Below are 16,744 nucleotides of genomic sequence, written 5' to 3' on the forward strand. Positions count from 1 at the left end.
GAACGGCACATTCTATGCTGCCATTAGGTTCTTTGTCATGTATGCGGTTTCACTAATTTTGTAACAATATATTCAATAAGAACCCACATGCAGTCACAAGCACTTGATTTCAATTCCAAAAATAAACATGTTTCCACTAGAGCCCTCTGGCGTCCTGACTTGTCACAATGATGTGTAGAAAACACATTACTGTGATAAAAATGGGTATAAGAGGGAAATATATTTCGTCTATATATCTGCCAAACACCCTATTACACCCTGTTGCACCCTATTACCAATATTTCAACGGAGCGCTGTAAGAAGCTTAAGTTTAATAAATAACGGGATTTTCTTATACTCAGAAAACTTTGGTTTAACCTTGCGCCAAAAAAAAATCATTCTACTATATTATTGTTCTCGCTTCATGTCGTTCCTTTAATAAATAAATGAATACATAAATAATAAATAAATAAATAAATAAATAAATAAATAAATAAATAAATAAATAAATAAATAGATAAATAGATAAATAGATAAATAGATAAATAAATAAATAAATAAATAAATAAATAAATAAATAAATAAATAAATAAATAAATAAATAAATAAATAAATAAATAAATAAATAATTAAAAAAAATGCATCATAAGGCTCAATATCATTCATTTCTTTACTTGAAATTGAAAAATCTCAGGAATGCATACCGCAACATCACAATCATAAAAATTGTTTTACCATGATCCTTGCCCACAATCTTTCCTGTAAATATGGGTGTTTTAGAATATAACGTCTGGCACCCCAAGGCAGATTAGTCACGCGCAACAACGTTTATAAAAATTTAATACAGCGCAAATGAATGCATACCTTTTGCAATAAAAAAAATGGGAAACGAAACAAATCATCTTAAGAAAAGGTTAGAAACAAATTGAAGACACCATTACACATAAGTGCCCACGCATCATGACGTCTGTAAATACAGTCTCACGCGCTCTTCTGTGTAAAGTACAAACTTTGTCAATTCCAGGTCAATTTTAACATGAGTTGAAAATTTAAGGTATGAAAGAAAAAAGTTCTGAAGTCTGGAAATAAAAAATTAACTGTAAGTTTTCTATTCGAAAATATGTTACATTATAAAATATTCTAAATACTTTGAGCTTTTTGCTTAAGAGTAGTCAATAAATGGACGGTTCTTAAGCAGCAACCGTAGATGTATCTTAAATTATACCAAACGACATATATTGTCGTATATATCGCCTAGAATTGATGTCTACGTAAAACAAAGTCAATAATTGTTGTCTGTTGGTCCCAAGACAACCATGATTCCTTGACAAACTGCCCTCTAGTTATCTTGGACGTTCGTGAGCCTAGAGATTCATTTGTTTAGTTTTTGCTTTATTTATACATCTGCCACAAATTTGGGGCAATGTTTGCATTGTAGTGGTAAGAAGCATTGATATAGTATTTATAATGTTTAGTTGCTAGACGCTTTGTTTTCCGAAGCAATTATATATACAAACAATATTTCAACAATAACCACATTACACATATGTGTCTATATTTCCTTTGGCATTTTTTGGCAGGTCTTTGTTTGCGCATGATGAATCATAATATTAACCTCGACAATCTTTAATACAGTGAGGACCTGAATTACACAAGTACTTTGAAAGGTGAGGTTGATTTAAATAATATAATTGAAACCCAGTACCCAAAATATAGCGAAGATTCTATTAAATGGATAGGAAGAAAAATAAACAACAGATACACGTGCATCAACATCGATCCATTCATAAAGGTTTTGCCAACGTCTTCAATACTGGAAAACTTAGTTTCATGAGAAACTATGGTTGACAATTCCTAAGACTTTTTCATTTCTTAAATAGTGTTGTCCTATTCAGATCCCGAATGTGTGTAAGTGTGGTGGTGGGTGGGAGAGTGTGCGTGTGAATGTGTTGTGTGTGTACATATGTGTGTGTAAGTGTGCATGTGTGTGTGTGTGTGTGTGTGTGTGTGTGTGTGTGTGTGTGTACGTGCGACGGTGCGTGCGTGCGTGCGTGCGTATATGTATGTACGTATGTATGTGTGTATGTGTATGGATGTAAGTATGTGTGTTGAGCTACATGAAGCATCCTTGTCTTGACCTTCGTTTGTCATATAATTCAAATACATTTGTACCAACATACCATATCGCAGCTTTCATCTTAAATGTTTTCTTTCCCAATTAATGCATATTGTAGATTGTTTGTCATATGATATCACCAGACATCACACTTTCTATTTTTAAGAAATTGAATATTACTGTATTAGAAAATATGTTTAGTTATTGTTATCATTGTCTTTATACGTATCGGCGTTCCTAACAGAAAAAACGGACCTGTTTGAAACTGGAAACTGGAAAAATGGATGAACACAGTCTTTTCCTTGACGTTAGCTCATCTAAGGGACTGGCTACGAAATCAATGCTTTAGTTTACAACTCCTGTGGCTCGCGAGCGTTCAGGGAAATGCTAAACTAATTTCGTACTTGCAAATGCAATGATACTTTTGGCATTATTGAACAGACTGTGGTTATAGAGGGAGCTTGTGTTGGCTTATGAGCTATAGCTTAAAGAGGAATTATTAACCAAATCTGAAGATGATGGTGCAAGATAATTTTTTCACTATGAAGCAAATATCGAAATTATCGGCACTTATGGCTGTTTTACATCTATTTATTTAAATTACGAACCTTTGTGGAGATTATCGAGAAAAATTGTAAAAGCTTGAAATATATTTCTTGAATTCAAAATAACAATGACCACAGTTTCCGTCGGTCTTGGACTAATCTACGTCATAGGTAAGAAATGATATAAAAATAATTTCAACATGTTTTATTGTTTAGTACTTGACGCTACGTTTTTATTTTCAAATTAGATTTCACAGTATATCTACCATGTAGTCAATGTGGCATTCCTATTTTACATTTAAGTATAGATTATTTCATTCGTTCGACTGCACATAGATACTGAAAAATATTTTCGCTATCGTTTAATTATTTCTATGTTTTAATCATGTTATTGTTTTTGTTTTTCTTTTTATTAATTATTTTTTATTTATTTTTTATGCTTTTTTGTCTCTTATTTATTTATGTTTGTCTTCATATAAGCATTGACTATTTATGTATACAATTAAATTCCATGTTAATTCAATTTGTATCTTATTTGTACGCTTAAAGTTCTTTAATCCCGAACAATCAGAATTTGTTTACTGATTACCGGGTCGTTATACTGATATCTAAGAGAACGAAGATTATGTAAATTATGTTAAGTTGAATGAATATTTGTGAATGTTGCTTTAGTTAAAGGTGTCTCTACATATTTGTTTCATGAATTTAACAAAGGAATATTACGACTTGAAGAATGAAGTTCTAAAATCTTTAACTATATGATAACCATATGGATATTTGTGTCATTGTGTTTCTTTGTAGTGTGGAATAAAATTGAATTTTAAAATTGTATATATGTAATGGGTCGGCATTATATCATATAAACTCTGTCATTGCCATTGTGTAATTAAAGGAATATGAAACATAGGCGTTCTTTCCTAGGGTAAGAATTGATGTTCTTTTCATGTTTGTGCTTAGGTTACCCCATTGATGAGAAAATTTTGAATAAATTTAAGTCCAATCGAAAATAAATCATGTAAGGCGCAATGTAAAGTTATTAATTAAATACTAAAAAGTGTTTCTTTGGACGGTTGGCAAGGTGACAAGGAAAACAGCTAGAGAACGCTAAGAAACGCCTAAAGCATATTCGTAAAATTGGCACAATATACCTGTATACGTACCTTTAAATGTACGAAACGTTCAGGTTTCTCGGGCAAATAAATTATACGTGTAAACGTCAATGTCATAATTAAATTCATTGCAATGCCAGTATATTATTGTTTTCAATATTTGATTTGTTTGTATAAATGTTTACCATTTAAACATTTCCATGTGCAGTGGTTTTTTTTAAAATAACCTTTTACATTCACTGCAAGACTGCATCAATAACTCACTAAGCTATAATATGTTTAGAACAGTATAACACTGAGCGTTTGAACTGCCTCACGATTTCTAAAAATGCGTTCAAAAATAACTCGAAACACCTTGTACATTGTCCATCGAAAACAACCTCGGATGTTTATGGACTGTTTACAATGTCAGATTTTTTTTACATTTGACTCTGCTGCAAGTAGGTCGCGCGATAATTTCAATTTAGAAATTTAACCGAAGGATTTTACTTTTATGAATCTTAAGTAGTTATGCAGTACTATACTTCACTGGCAATCAATTTGAACTAGGTTATACAATTTGCACGTAAAAACACTACAATTTGTAAATATTATTATTATTATTTTCCGAACTACTTTTACTAATTCACCGGCATATATCCGATGTTGTTTTCGATGAAAAATTGACGAGGCGTTCTGGTTGCTAAAAAAAATTGTATGCGAAAATAGGCTTTGTCGTCACTATGACGACTGGGACGACTGTGTTTTTACTTATTTGATTTCATTTTGAGGTGGGTAAACTTAACTGACTCTTCTTTATTTCCACCATATTGATATTGTGTTCAGATTTTTATTAATATCGATGAGAAAATTCAGTAAAGTAAATACGAATCTGTGTTGCTATAACGGTATTAAAATAGAGATAAAGTATTTAAATATAAACACGTATTACCGGCTGAATAAGTGTATGAGCACCGCGAGTGATTTTGGCATTATTTGTTCTGCACCGAAGAGTGCGCAAGGTAAAATGTTTCTCCGCCCATTGATATGATACGCAAAACACAAAGGCACTGTTGGGTGCCAGAGAGAATGCTTTTCCGTCCAATAATAACAGTTTGTAGGCAATGTCTAATACATATATTTTCAGGAACACCAAATGTACCAAATTACAATTTTGTTTGAAAACGACTGTAAATACATATTCACATTTCCAGGCCTCCAAACGGTATTCAGTGAACTGCTTGACGCCATAGTTCACAAAGAGCTAACATGTCAGCCGGGCGGCACTATGGCTGTAAACGTCAGCTACCTACGAGATGGCAAGGTAATATTGTCCTGCATAAAGAGATGTTTTTGCAATCGTATGTGCATTCTACTATATTTATGTTAAAGCGACAGTCCGCAAAAGTAACCGTATTTCAAAAGTTTTTAATAAGTTCCACATTGTTTCAGACCGACTGAACCGCAATTATTTTTTAAAAAATCGCTTTAATAACTTAGATTTAACAAATTGAAAATTGCCGAAAGTTGCTATTTTTAGACGGCAAAAGAGAAAGTAGGTCTACGGTTTTTCCGACTACTCTTGGGGGCGATACTATTTCCCGGTCCCGGTCTCATCCGGTCCCGGTCTCCTCCGGTCTCTGTTTTATAGTAGCTATCGGGCGTGATCAAAAAGGTGTTAATGACCGCGGGGGGTAATAGGATTACAAAAGATTACAGTTGATTAAAACATTAGATATTTGATGATAATTATGTCACTATTTATTTCAAATTTTATATCAATAAAACATAAAATAAATTTAGGCAAAGATAAAAACATGAAATATGCACATGTACTGAAATTAATGTCATGAATAACAAACACATTGAGTGTGTGTTTTTTCATATTAAATTCAGTTATAAGTATACTATTGATAATAGTAATACAAAAAATAACAATGCTTGACTACATGTAAATCAGATATGAGTCGGATATGCAAACATGGAATTGTTCAATTGTAATCATTTATGCTTAAAAAATTTTATGTTGGGGGGGGGGGGTAAACATAAAAGGAAGAACAATAACATAACATAACATAATTTAAAAGGTGCAATTCTAAGTTACTTCATACTCTAGCCGTACTCAATCTTTTATGCAAAAAACATGAGCATTTGTACTGCATCGCATCTTTCTCTACACCTTTAACACGAATTGCATAAATAGTGTATACCTGTAACAAATTGCATAAATTAAGACATAATGTTTATATATTTTATACCATTTTGTTACATATAAAAACAAATAAGATTGTCAAAATCGTGTTATAAACATCAGCAACACAATCCGTTGCCTGGGGCCATAAGTTATGAACCTGGAATTATGAGACCGGATGAGACCGGATTTTACGAGGAGAGACCGGGAAATAGTATCGCCCTGCGCATGCGCAAGAACTTTGGAATCCCACTGTTTTTTCTATTTATATAACCGTTAACTCTCGGGGGCCGATAGTTAAGAAGAGATATTGAAAATGACACGAAAAACTCATTTCTAGGTCGATTTGAACCAAATTTTTTTTGGATTCGTCAGTCAGGAATGCTTATCAACACATAGATGAATTTTATTTTTTTTTCATGGCTAATTTGCCCGATTTGCGGACTGTCGCTTTAATCTCGAAAGGTAAAACAATACAAGGATAAATCAATGAAAATTATACGGAGAAGCTTTATAGCAATAAACATTATATTCACCGGCCCCTAGTGAGTTCTTACTAAGTTTTCATTGGGTCAACAATTAAAAGGTTATTATCCCAACATTTATCAATTACTATATTATGATAGTTGTGTAATATTTGATGTATTAAAGCGTTGTGTATCTTGTTGATGTTTGTTAATATCCTAGTGCCTTTAACTTGGTTGAAAGTAAGCCTACTTGACTTAGCCCTGTAATTTCTATTATTTTATAATATTTACAAACATTTTTACTATAAGCTCTTTTTTGTTAAGCATTTCTAGTCCATATTCTCTTATGTGCATATGTAACTTTGGTTTATATACTTTGCACAAACAAAATTGTACGTGCCATTCAAAGGTGGTACGAAAGTTTAATGGTCAATCGATGGATATAATCAGAATATTGATACAAAGGTTACAGTTCATCTATCCAAATCATTCAATCAGAGCGAACTAGTTCATGCAATCTTATTGAATTATTTGAGTTCGTGAGTCGATTTATATAATCGGCCATGACGTCATACGTTATGATCTAAACAACTACGTTTAACGATAATCTGTAAGTCGGTTACAGTCCATGTGTAACAAAACTAAACGAAATTCCTGCTTTTTTCTCGATCCCTTGGAATAAACTCTAAATTGCTAATACACGAACTATACTCTTCACTAAAATGTTCATTTGCATATGATCTTTATCATACGTTATGGAGGATTTGGGATGTTATCTTCTTAAATATATGCACTTTTTTGCTTAAATTATGAGTATACTAGTAATACAGCCATTATGCCTATTATTCAGTAATAAAATACCGAATACTTTTTGTCTTTCAAGATGTCCAGTTTTTCAAAGAAGTTCAATCTGACCTCAGATGGATCGGTTGTTGGCGACTGCAACAACGACCTTGTTCATGTCCTCTTGAATTCGGACGATGGGAAACTGAAGTTTGATCTGCAATTCGAAAACGAAAACACCACTAAGGTAAAAAAGATAATTCAATTAAATAATTAAACATAATTAATATACATCATACATAGTTACATTAGTCAACTTGTTTAGTTACATTAGTCAACTTGTTTACAAATTGTGGAACGTTTATATGTATAAAACATTTTTACCGTAAGTATCATTGGAATTGTACGCGTACTTTTCTTATTTCATACAAGGGTTTTTTAAGAAGTTCATCGATTTCAGTAATAAGAATTTTATGACGTATTTATATATTTTTAACAAAAATCATCATCGTCATGTTTTTGTTTCATTTAGAATGAACAAATATGCACTTTTGTTATATAGACAATAAGTGACAAATTGCTAAGGCATGTCGCGGCGCACAATTATTTAGAGTAAGACTATATTTACATAAAAATTGTTGTAAATGATACATAAAAATCTATTTCCTTTCAATTTCTTGTCCCTTAAAATTCAGGTTATTAAACAGTTAAATGACGGCTAGAATTTCATATCTGATGAACATCTTCAAATGAATCGAAAATGGTTCCAAAATTACACTTGAAAAATACTAAGCATTTTATGGACACTCGATTATGAAATCTTGCCAATGAAGAGAGATATCCCTGACAAGTAAATATTTTGAAAATCTTGTTCTTGAAATTTGTGAACAGAATGCTAACAGTCAGTATTTTCCTATCTTTATCATTCAGGGCAAACGCATCTTGATTCTTCACGATGTTATCATGTACAGTGTTCATAATAGCACTCACTTCGAGCGAGCTGATGTACAAAGTAAGCATTTCGTTCTGGGTATTGGTATTAGTACCAGTATTCAGTGAAATACTCCGGGTCGTTATATTGTAAACAGGGGTTTATAAGTCATTGGTTTCCTTTTTGTTACCTTTATTTCATACTATGGGTAAATAATTTTACACCGAATGCTCGATTTCTTAGTTTTAGAAATCTGCTAATAGCAGCCACAAGTATTATCTTCGCTTGGCGATGTTTGGCGTCTATACGAGTGAAAATGCAATATAATAACAGTTACACTTCGACGGGCCCCGTTCATTGTTAAATGTGAGAGAGAAAACTATTGTCTTAAATAGTTGCACGGTTTGGTCCTAATTTGCCATTTTTTAATTTGGTAATATGACTATGATTTCGGTAGCTATATTTTACTTAAATGTGATCAAAGTAATGGACGTTACCATTGGCAACAATGGCTGAACATCTAGTTAAAACATGCACTTCGTCAAATTTAAATTTATGATTTGATAATGTGTGCAGAAAAAGTGCAAAAAGTTAAACAAAAGGGAAAATATTCTAAATTTTATAATTCTAGTGATAGATAAAATCTATTAGTTAAATAGTATTTTATTACATGAATGTTAAAACCATGTAACAATCAATACAACATGAAAGGTTTACATAGAATTTGAGACAAATAATTAAATATCAAATATGCAAAGAGATTTGGCCACGAGTTATACCATCATCAGTTATGGCCCTCTTCCAAACAAAGAGATTGGGCAACGAGTTATACCGAAATCAGTTTTGGGCTACGAGTTATACCAACATCAGTTATGGCCCTCTCACATACAAAGAGTTTGGGCCACGTGTTATACCAACATCAGTTACGGCCCTCTCACAAATTAAAATGTATGATTCTCTTGTTACTACTCAAAACTATTTAAAGTTTCAGCCATTAAAACTGCTGATTGGTGTACGTTCTTTGTTAGATATAAAATGTTTGAGACGTAATTCCATCGTCCATTCTCAAAATAAAACCGTCAACATGAAATAAAAGGCGTCAAAAACATAATTGTCACACGTGCATTTAATCCCTATTTCATTGACCGCAACCCTTATATCTTTAAAGCAATTTTTAAAGTCTATGTAATCTGTTCTTGTTGTATTGAGGCCGTGAGTGTCTGTTATAAGCTAAATGATTCTAGGTTATTTAGCTATTGGACAAGTCCCCGTTGTATTATTTTAGTTTTGATGATAGATACACAATTATAAAGAAAATTCTTAATTACGAAAACATCATCTTTAATAAATATGTACCAGAGCGGAACGAGGCAAGCGAGGATCTGGTGTTCAAAGCGGCCGTAAACGCGTCCCGATGTGACCGGAAAGAGAAGATTGTTTACCGCTCCACGCATGCGCAAGCCTCAATGGTGTTTACCCAGGTCCGACTTACACCTCTGAGTTCACTGGAAGACTTCCCACTGGACGATGAGGGTGAGTAGACCTAAGTCTTAGTTCTGTTATATCTTTCTTATGACCGTATATCGACGGGTCGAAAAAGGGAGGCTATTATTAGTTTCTGCTATTTTATTGAATATAACTCCTAGTTATAAAGCTACCAGTCCGCTATCTAGTATCGGCTTCCAAATGGAGTACTTTGGACGCAAACTCCAAATCTTGGTATTATTCGGTTCGCAGACTCTCAAAATGGTTGTACATTATTTATTAGGCAGGATGTGGGTAGAAAATGAAAGGAGTATCAGGTACGTAATGAGGAGATGTTTCCTTCACGTATAAGGCTATGTTTTAATACTTTTTAGACGTGTACAGATATCTTAGAATAAGTAATAAATTTGGATAAATACTATACTTTCTTATTACAATATTCTGTCGGAACAATGGTTATATGTAATTCGGCAGTGGATCAGGTTCAAACGTTCAGAACTGAAGCCTGCAAGTCAAAGCAAAATGTATGCATATCGTGGTCGAAAATGTTTAGATTAAACATATGGACAATGATTGTGAAGTGTAATAGTATATTCGGATAGGTCTCGAAAAATGTCAGCGACAAACAACCGTCTTAAACTACTTGAAAACTTATAATGAAAGTGCGTTCTTTCAGTAATAATTTGCACTTACTTTTTTCAGCCGATCTATGTCCGCATGATTTGACGCCGGGCCCAAAACAGAACCCACACGGGCATATTTTGGTCCCCGTTCTACTAGGAATTTCTCTTACGCTCGTAGTGGTGTTGCTAGCGACTGGATACTTTGTTCACAAGAGGATCGAGGGGATGGGATATATCAACATGCCATGAAAGTGCTGTGGTTCACCAGAATGTAAGAAAACATGAAATTACAAACATACTCATCTCATGTTCCACAACAATGTTAAATTTGTGTGTTTTCACAACTATTAAAATCATGATCACAGTTGTGCGTAAATGTGGTTTTCAGGCTGAAGTTTGCTTTGAGTATCAGCATAAAAATCTAAATGTATTTGCCAAGGAATTAATGAGCATGCAAAGACATGTACTATCTTTAAACGCTTTTATTGAAGTTGCATAACCCAGAAAATGTGTTGAAATATCAAACTATGACGGTTAGACCAGAGATTGCACAATATTGATTGTAAATAAGATTTTTGATATAATGTCATATATGTAAATGAATGTAAGATGTGTGTTTTTGAAACATTCATCGTATTGATAAAATAGACATACTCACAAATGGGAAGTCATAACGATAATGACCACATGTTTTGCAAGGAATACTATGATTGTGAAATGGATGTAGTGTTGTAAAGTGCATACATTTTATTACTTGTATTAAAAACACGTGTCATTTAATACATAGATGTACAAGGTTATCAGAATATGTAATCGTAAGAACTATTCGGCGATTATTATGCTCTCCAAATTGGAGGAGTTATTATATTTGAGTTGTGCCAATTTCACATTGCTATGTAAAACCGTAATGAAATTACACTTGTGTATATTGTAATAGACAAATAAATGTGTTGATGGTATTTTGTTTAGATACCTACGGGAAAGTATTTATTAAACATTTTATACTTAGATGCATTATGCCTTGGAAAAATCCCTACTTTACCGTTTATTGCCCGTTGTAAAGCCGGGATACAAGGCTTTATAGCTTATTTTTTGTGGCTTTGTGGTATGTTTATGGTGTGTGTGTTTTCGTGGCAATTGCCAAAGTATTTCCCACCATCATTATCTGACGCCTTATATTTTCCTAGCTACTACGTCAATCACCCTATTTGCCTATCTGTTACTTAACAAATACGACACAAATGATCCATTTATCAACGAAGCGCTGTAACCAGTTTTTGTCTTATAAATAATAAGATTTCCCGATTAACAAAAGAATACCCATAACAGTACACGAACATAAGACTATTATCCTTAATTACATTCTGACATTTGCCGTTTCTTCTGAGCACCAAGTACATTTTGCTCTTTAATCGAGATTTTTTAATATTTTCAAATGAATCGTTTTCAATGCATTCAAAAACGGTGATGACAAAGAAACCCAGCATGGAAGTAATAGTCGTGTTGAACAATGTTCTGTCTTCAGTCGAATAGTTTAGTGCATAGTACAAAAACATGTTCAACATCTAGTTGTAATTTCTCTTCCAGATTGATCATTCATAGACATACGAATTTAGTACATACTGTTATCTATCAGGAATAACGTAATATTGAATGTCAATACATTTCGTAGTATTAGTAGTTTCAGTTTCTAGAATTTTTTTGAAGTGACTGTTCTTAAGTTCGAAATATAAAGGCAATATACACAAGGCATTTTTTTCAAATGAAAACCTTTAATACGCCTGTCTGTCTTAATCTACATTTGTATCAGACGATAGTACTATGTTGTAACAAAACTAACATACACTGTGTGTACACTATGTGTCATTTGTTTCTGAAAGTGTCTAAATTGGTTACATGCATACCGTCAATTGAAGTTAAGATTATAATGAATTAGTGCGGATCAAAATATATATGCAATGCACGTATTTGAAAGCAGACAGTGAGGTTGTTTCGAGCTAATTTAGTTTTTGCAATGTCTCTAAATTCGCGGATTCGGGAGATCTAAGAAGCCTTTGTCTACGATGCGTAAGCCCGATGGAACGTATTCTAACCAAGCTTGGAATAATTGTGTTATTGTAATTTTATTTCGCCTGGTCCCCCAAGATTCTTAATTTGATTTGAACAAGGTTTTCGTCATGTAACAGTTCTGGTAATTTTCAAGAAATGATCCAAATTATTTGATAGTATCATGGTATCCCAAAGTTTTGAAGGAAACGCATATGATAATCGTATTAACCGTCACTATGGTAAAAATCCTAAAGGATTAATACGTTTTCTTGTAGCCGCCACTATGATACAAAATACTGAAGATTTTACGTTGTTTGTTTTTGTAACCGGCACTTTGATGCAAAATTCTAAAGGGTTTTAAAGTTTTGCTTGGTATCGCCACTATGATAAGAATTCTTAAACAGTTTTATACGTTTTGTCTGTTAAGATAATGCCTGTTACATTGAATAATTTTAAGAAATGATTAGCATATCAGGTCTTTGATATAACTATATTTCATCCTGTTTAAATTAGCTTACAAAGAATGAATAACATAAAAGAAATATTTTTCACATTCATACTTAATAAAGGCCATTCCACAGATTTGTTTCATGTTATATATCGCCACTTCAAAAAAGAACATCAAAGAGGCATTTGCCAAAGTAATTCATACAATCAAACCTAATGTCTTGAAATGTTCCTAACTCTGTGTTGAAACTTTCATTCAACCTGTTGCCAATCTATTACACCACAGACAAGACAATGGTCAATTTATAAGGGTAGCGGTGTATCTAGTTTTTGTCAAATAAATAATTTGATGTTCGTGTTACCACATGGTTATATTTAAGGTACGTTATAACAAGATGATAGGTATCAGAATGCTGTACAGGATACCCTCTCTATATTTGAGGTTGAGAATGCTTCTTCAGAATGATATTTTGTTCAAGTCTGATTTATGAAATGATTTGTAGTTGTAATACTTTAAATTCAGTACAATGCAGAGAGAAACAGAGTAATTATCTCAGATATTAAATATTTTTGCTGGACCAGAACTTGGCTGTTTTCCAGACTGATGCAACACGGATTTCTTGAAAAATTAACCTTGATAAACTTCAAAGTGAGTGTATTTCCTTAGAAGAAACGCGATTTACTAGAATTGCATTTTTAGTTTCATATTTTTAATCTGAAGTGTTGCCGGTTTGCATTGAAATGTTAAGAATTATGAATAAGTAGTGTATGGAATGAGGAGATTGTGTTCAATGAGTCTCTCAATGTTTTTATTATTTACAGTTCGTTTTAACTACAAATTAGATTGTATGTTCAATATAAACGTTCCGTTAAAAATGACAGCAGGACTATAGCAAATCCAAAGCAATGCAAAGGTTAAGCGAATTTTAAATTGCTAAAGAAATATGACAAAAATGCATGCCACCAAATTTGTAGGTTTGGGAAAAACCTAAAAAGCCGTTGTTACTAATTCTAGCCATTCTTGGAATCATAATGTTATTTTAATTTGCCTAATATGCAAGTTATGCGGCGTTTATCATCGGCAATCGACGACAGCTCTGGACATCCTGGCTTCAAACATAACGGTTTACTACGAACGTTCCTCTATCGCACTGTTTTAAATATGCATGGTAGGGGATCCTCACCCCAGGGGAACAATTTAAATAAACGCATTAGAAAATCTCTACTTGATGTTGCATGTATTTACGATTTGGGGCAAGCGTTTTGAGAAGATATGTTAATATGATAAATACCAAGCCTAGAAAGAAAACACGAAGTAGGTGAAAGCTATATAGACAGATGCCGCACCACGCACCGATAACGATCGCTGATTCTTCCAACGAGCGGGTCATGCTCTTGTCAACATCATTTGAATAAAACCAAAACATAAAACAAATGATGACGATTCCTTCGCAACAATTTCATATGTATATTGCAAAGTTATATTCTAGCTCGCACAATTATCAGTTATGGCTTATTTTCAAGCAGAAAACTACTATTTGAATAAACTGTGTGTCACTCGCTTTGTATGGAGTTGTAACTTATAAAATGATAGTCGCGCATACCATTATCATATCTTAATACACTTTTGTCGGTTGTGACGCTCAAAAAATAAGGCTCAATTGTTTTTGCCAAACGCGTCCACGCACTGTTCATTGTCATGTCGATTTAAAAAAACAACATAATTATTAATTTTTCACTGGTCCTACTTGTATACTTGTATACTTGTACACGCAATGTAGCCTAGGTTACTTGCCCCAACCATTACATTATCGGGCCTGGCACACACTGGAAATGACTGTCTACCTCCTGTGTATGTTAAATTTATCTTACAGGAGGAAAAATAAATTGTGAACTGTCTTTTTGTAACCCTCTAGGTATTTCACTTTTATATTGATGTAATGACTTCTATCGTCAGATAGTTTTGGTTAGCTTTGATTTGTTTGGAAATCGGATGTATACGAAGTTGTACTGTCTTCGGACAATTAACGCTAGATTGGTTATTCAGATACTTGAATCTGATGATACGAAAACTACACTTTGTCATCAAATTTGTGATATATAATACATATTATTGATGCATGTTAAACATGCATGTAACCATTCTTAAATGCCGTCTAGTTGTTTTTATTGTGATGATGTTTAGCTTGGATGAACAGGCTAAGTTTCATGAAAAAAAATATTCCTGGACGGCATTTAAGAGAAAATATTGTTTTACCTGTCTTTTAACTCTCATATACCGTTAAATTCAATTCTCGATTAGTTAATTGACCATTCGCATTTTTAAGCTGTTGAAAATTGTTGTCTTCAAAGACGACATTTGAGGAAATATCAACATTTTCTGTTCCAGCTTTTGAAATTTTAGCTTGAACACTCATTATGATTTGCCACACTTTATTTCATCTTAAAATTCAAGTTCATTTTACAACAAAATGAAAGAGTAACTGAAATAAGTTTCAGCAGGCATTGTCACGATTTATTATAACAATTCAAAAATGCTGTGCGTCAAGCTGGTGTAAAGATATTGTTTATATTAGGATCAGACTCCTATCTCATGTTCAATAAAATATATTAAACAAGTAATGCTGTAAAGCATGTAACTTATACTAGAAGTAGTGCCATAGCATTCATTTATATCAGTATACATGAACAAAATTGCCAAAGCTTCATACTGGCAAGCATTAGTTCCAGACAGTGTTGGCTAGATCAGACTGAATGATTTTGCCGTTGTCATGTCTCCAGCATGAAGTATTATCTGTTTATTGTTGCCACGTTTAGGACACAATGTTTCTATAAATGTTACATATACAATATTATGTCGTTTATTTGCGCTAATTATGGTAAAACTACAAGCGTATACGGTTTGTTTAAAATCCCCAAAATTGGCATTACAATCCCATAATCTGTACACTATAACAGTTTTCCAAAATGCAATTTGCTAAAGAATAATTAAATTCATGACAAAATCTCTATCGTGTTAAGGAACAGGGATATACGATTCAAACATTTATAGTTTTCCCCAATACGTTGTACTTACACGCGCCACGCCAGACATACTCTGTTGTGCAGATTACGCTGGGTGCCAGACAACACGCAATGTTCCATTATGAATGCTTTAGACCACTAAAAAATACCACGGACAATGTGCATATTTTATTTATCAGCTAGCCTTATAATATTCATATGCGTATTGATAGCAACCGGTAACTAATAAAATGAACGCCTATGCAATATCAACAACGCGTAGGTCTGATGGTACTTTGTCCTGTCTTGAGTTTTATAAAAAAATACATTTTACGCATCTAAACAAACATGTTTTTGTGCTCTCGTTTTACATTTGTTTAATATGTAAAAATGAATTATATTGCACGGAGTCATAATTTAATGGTAATAACATTCATGCTGTTAGCATATATATGCTACTGAACGTCCATTGCGTACATAATATTGTTAAGATACTTAGATTGAAAATGATGATCACTATTATTGTGCGTCATTAATTTATACATGTTTTGTTATATTGGCCGGTGGCTGTAATTTTACTAAATAAAATCTAATTAGATTAACTTGAATATATCTTCTATTTCAGCTTAACAGCACACACCATGATTAAAAATTTACATATCTTTTATTTTATCCACTTTTCAATACAGATTGGAATTTTTATGCTCACGTCTTAAATCATAAATATGTTTTCATTAAACGATTGCGTGTCATATTTATGCTACAAAACATCTACTCAGAGCAATGTTTATAATTAAAAGTTTCATTATCTATAAAATGTTTATAGTCTTTTTTCGTTACATCTTGATATAATTATATATATTTTTGGTTTCTTTTTAAAGATGCACTCTTACTCCCAGATAAGATTTACCACAATTAATGCTTTTGCTTTAATATTCCAAGACTGATGAATAAATGTCGAAAACAATGGTTCTTATGAATGATAGCGAGGATAATTGGAAAGAAAGGTTAAAGGGATATAGCAGATCACAGTAAAT

At 32.8% G+C, this 16,744-nt stretch overlaps 1 protein-coding gene across 1 annotated transcript; it reads left to right on the top strand.

The window, feature by feature from the left end:
* Positions 1-2,680: 2,680 nt before the first annotated feature.
* LOC128208521 (uncharacterized) lies at positions 2,681-10,457 on the top strand. Its single transcript, XM_052912080.1, has 6 exons — positions 2,681-2,811; positions 4,943-5,052; positions 7,270-7,416; positions 8,100-8,181; positions 9,460-9,633; positions 10,288-10,457. Exons 1-6 carry the CDS (start codon positions 2,769-2,771, stop codon positions 10,455-10,457), a joined length of 726 nt encoding a protein of 241 aa, XP_052768040.1. The 5' UTR covers positions 2,681-2,768.
* The last annotated feature ends 6,287 nt before the right edge of the window (positions 10,458-16,744 follow it).

This window comes from Mya arenaria, chromosome 11 (genome assembly GCF_026914265.1).
Source record: "Mya arenaria isolate MELC-2E11 chromosome 11, ASM2691426v1".
In the NCBI taxonomy this organism is placed as follows: Eukaryota; Metazoa; Mollusca; class Bivalvia; order Myida; family Myidae; genus Mya; species Mya arenaria.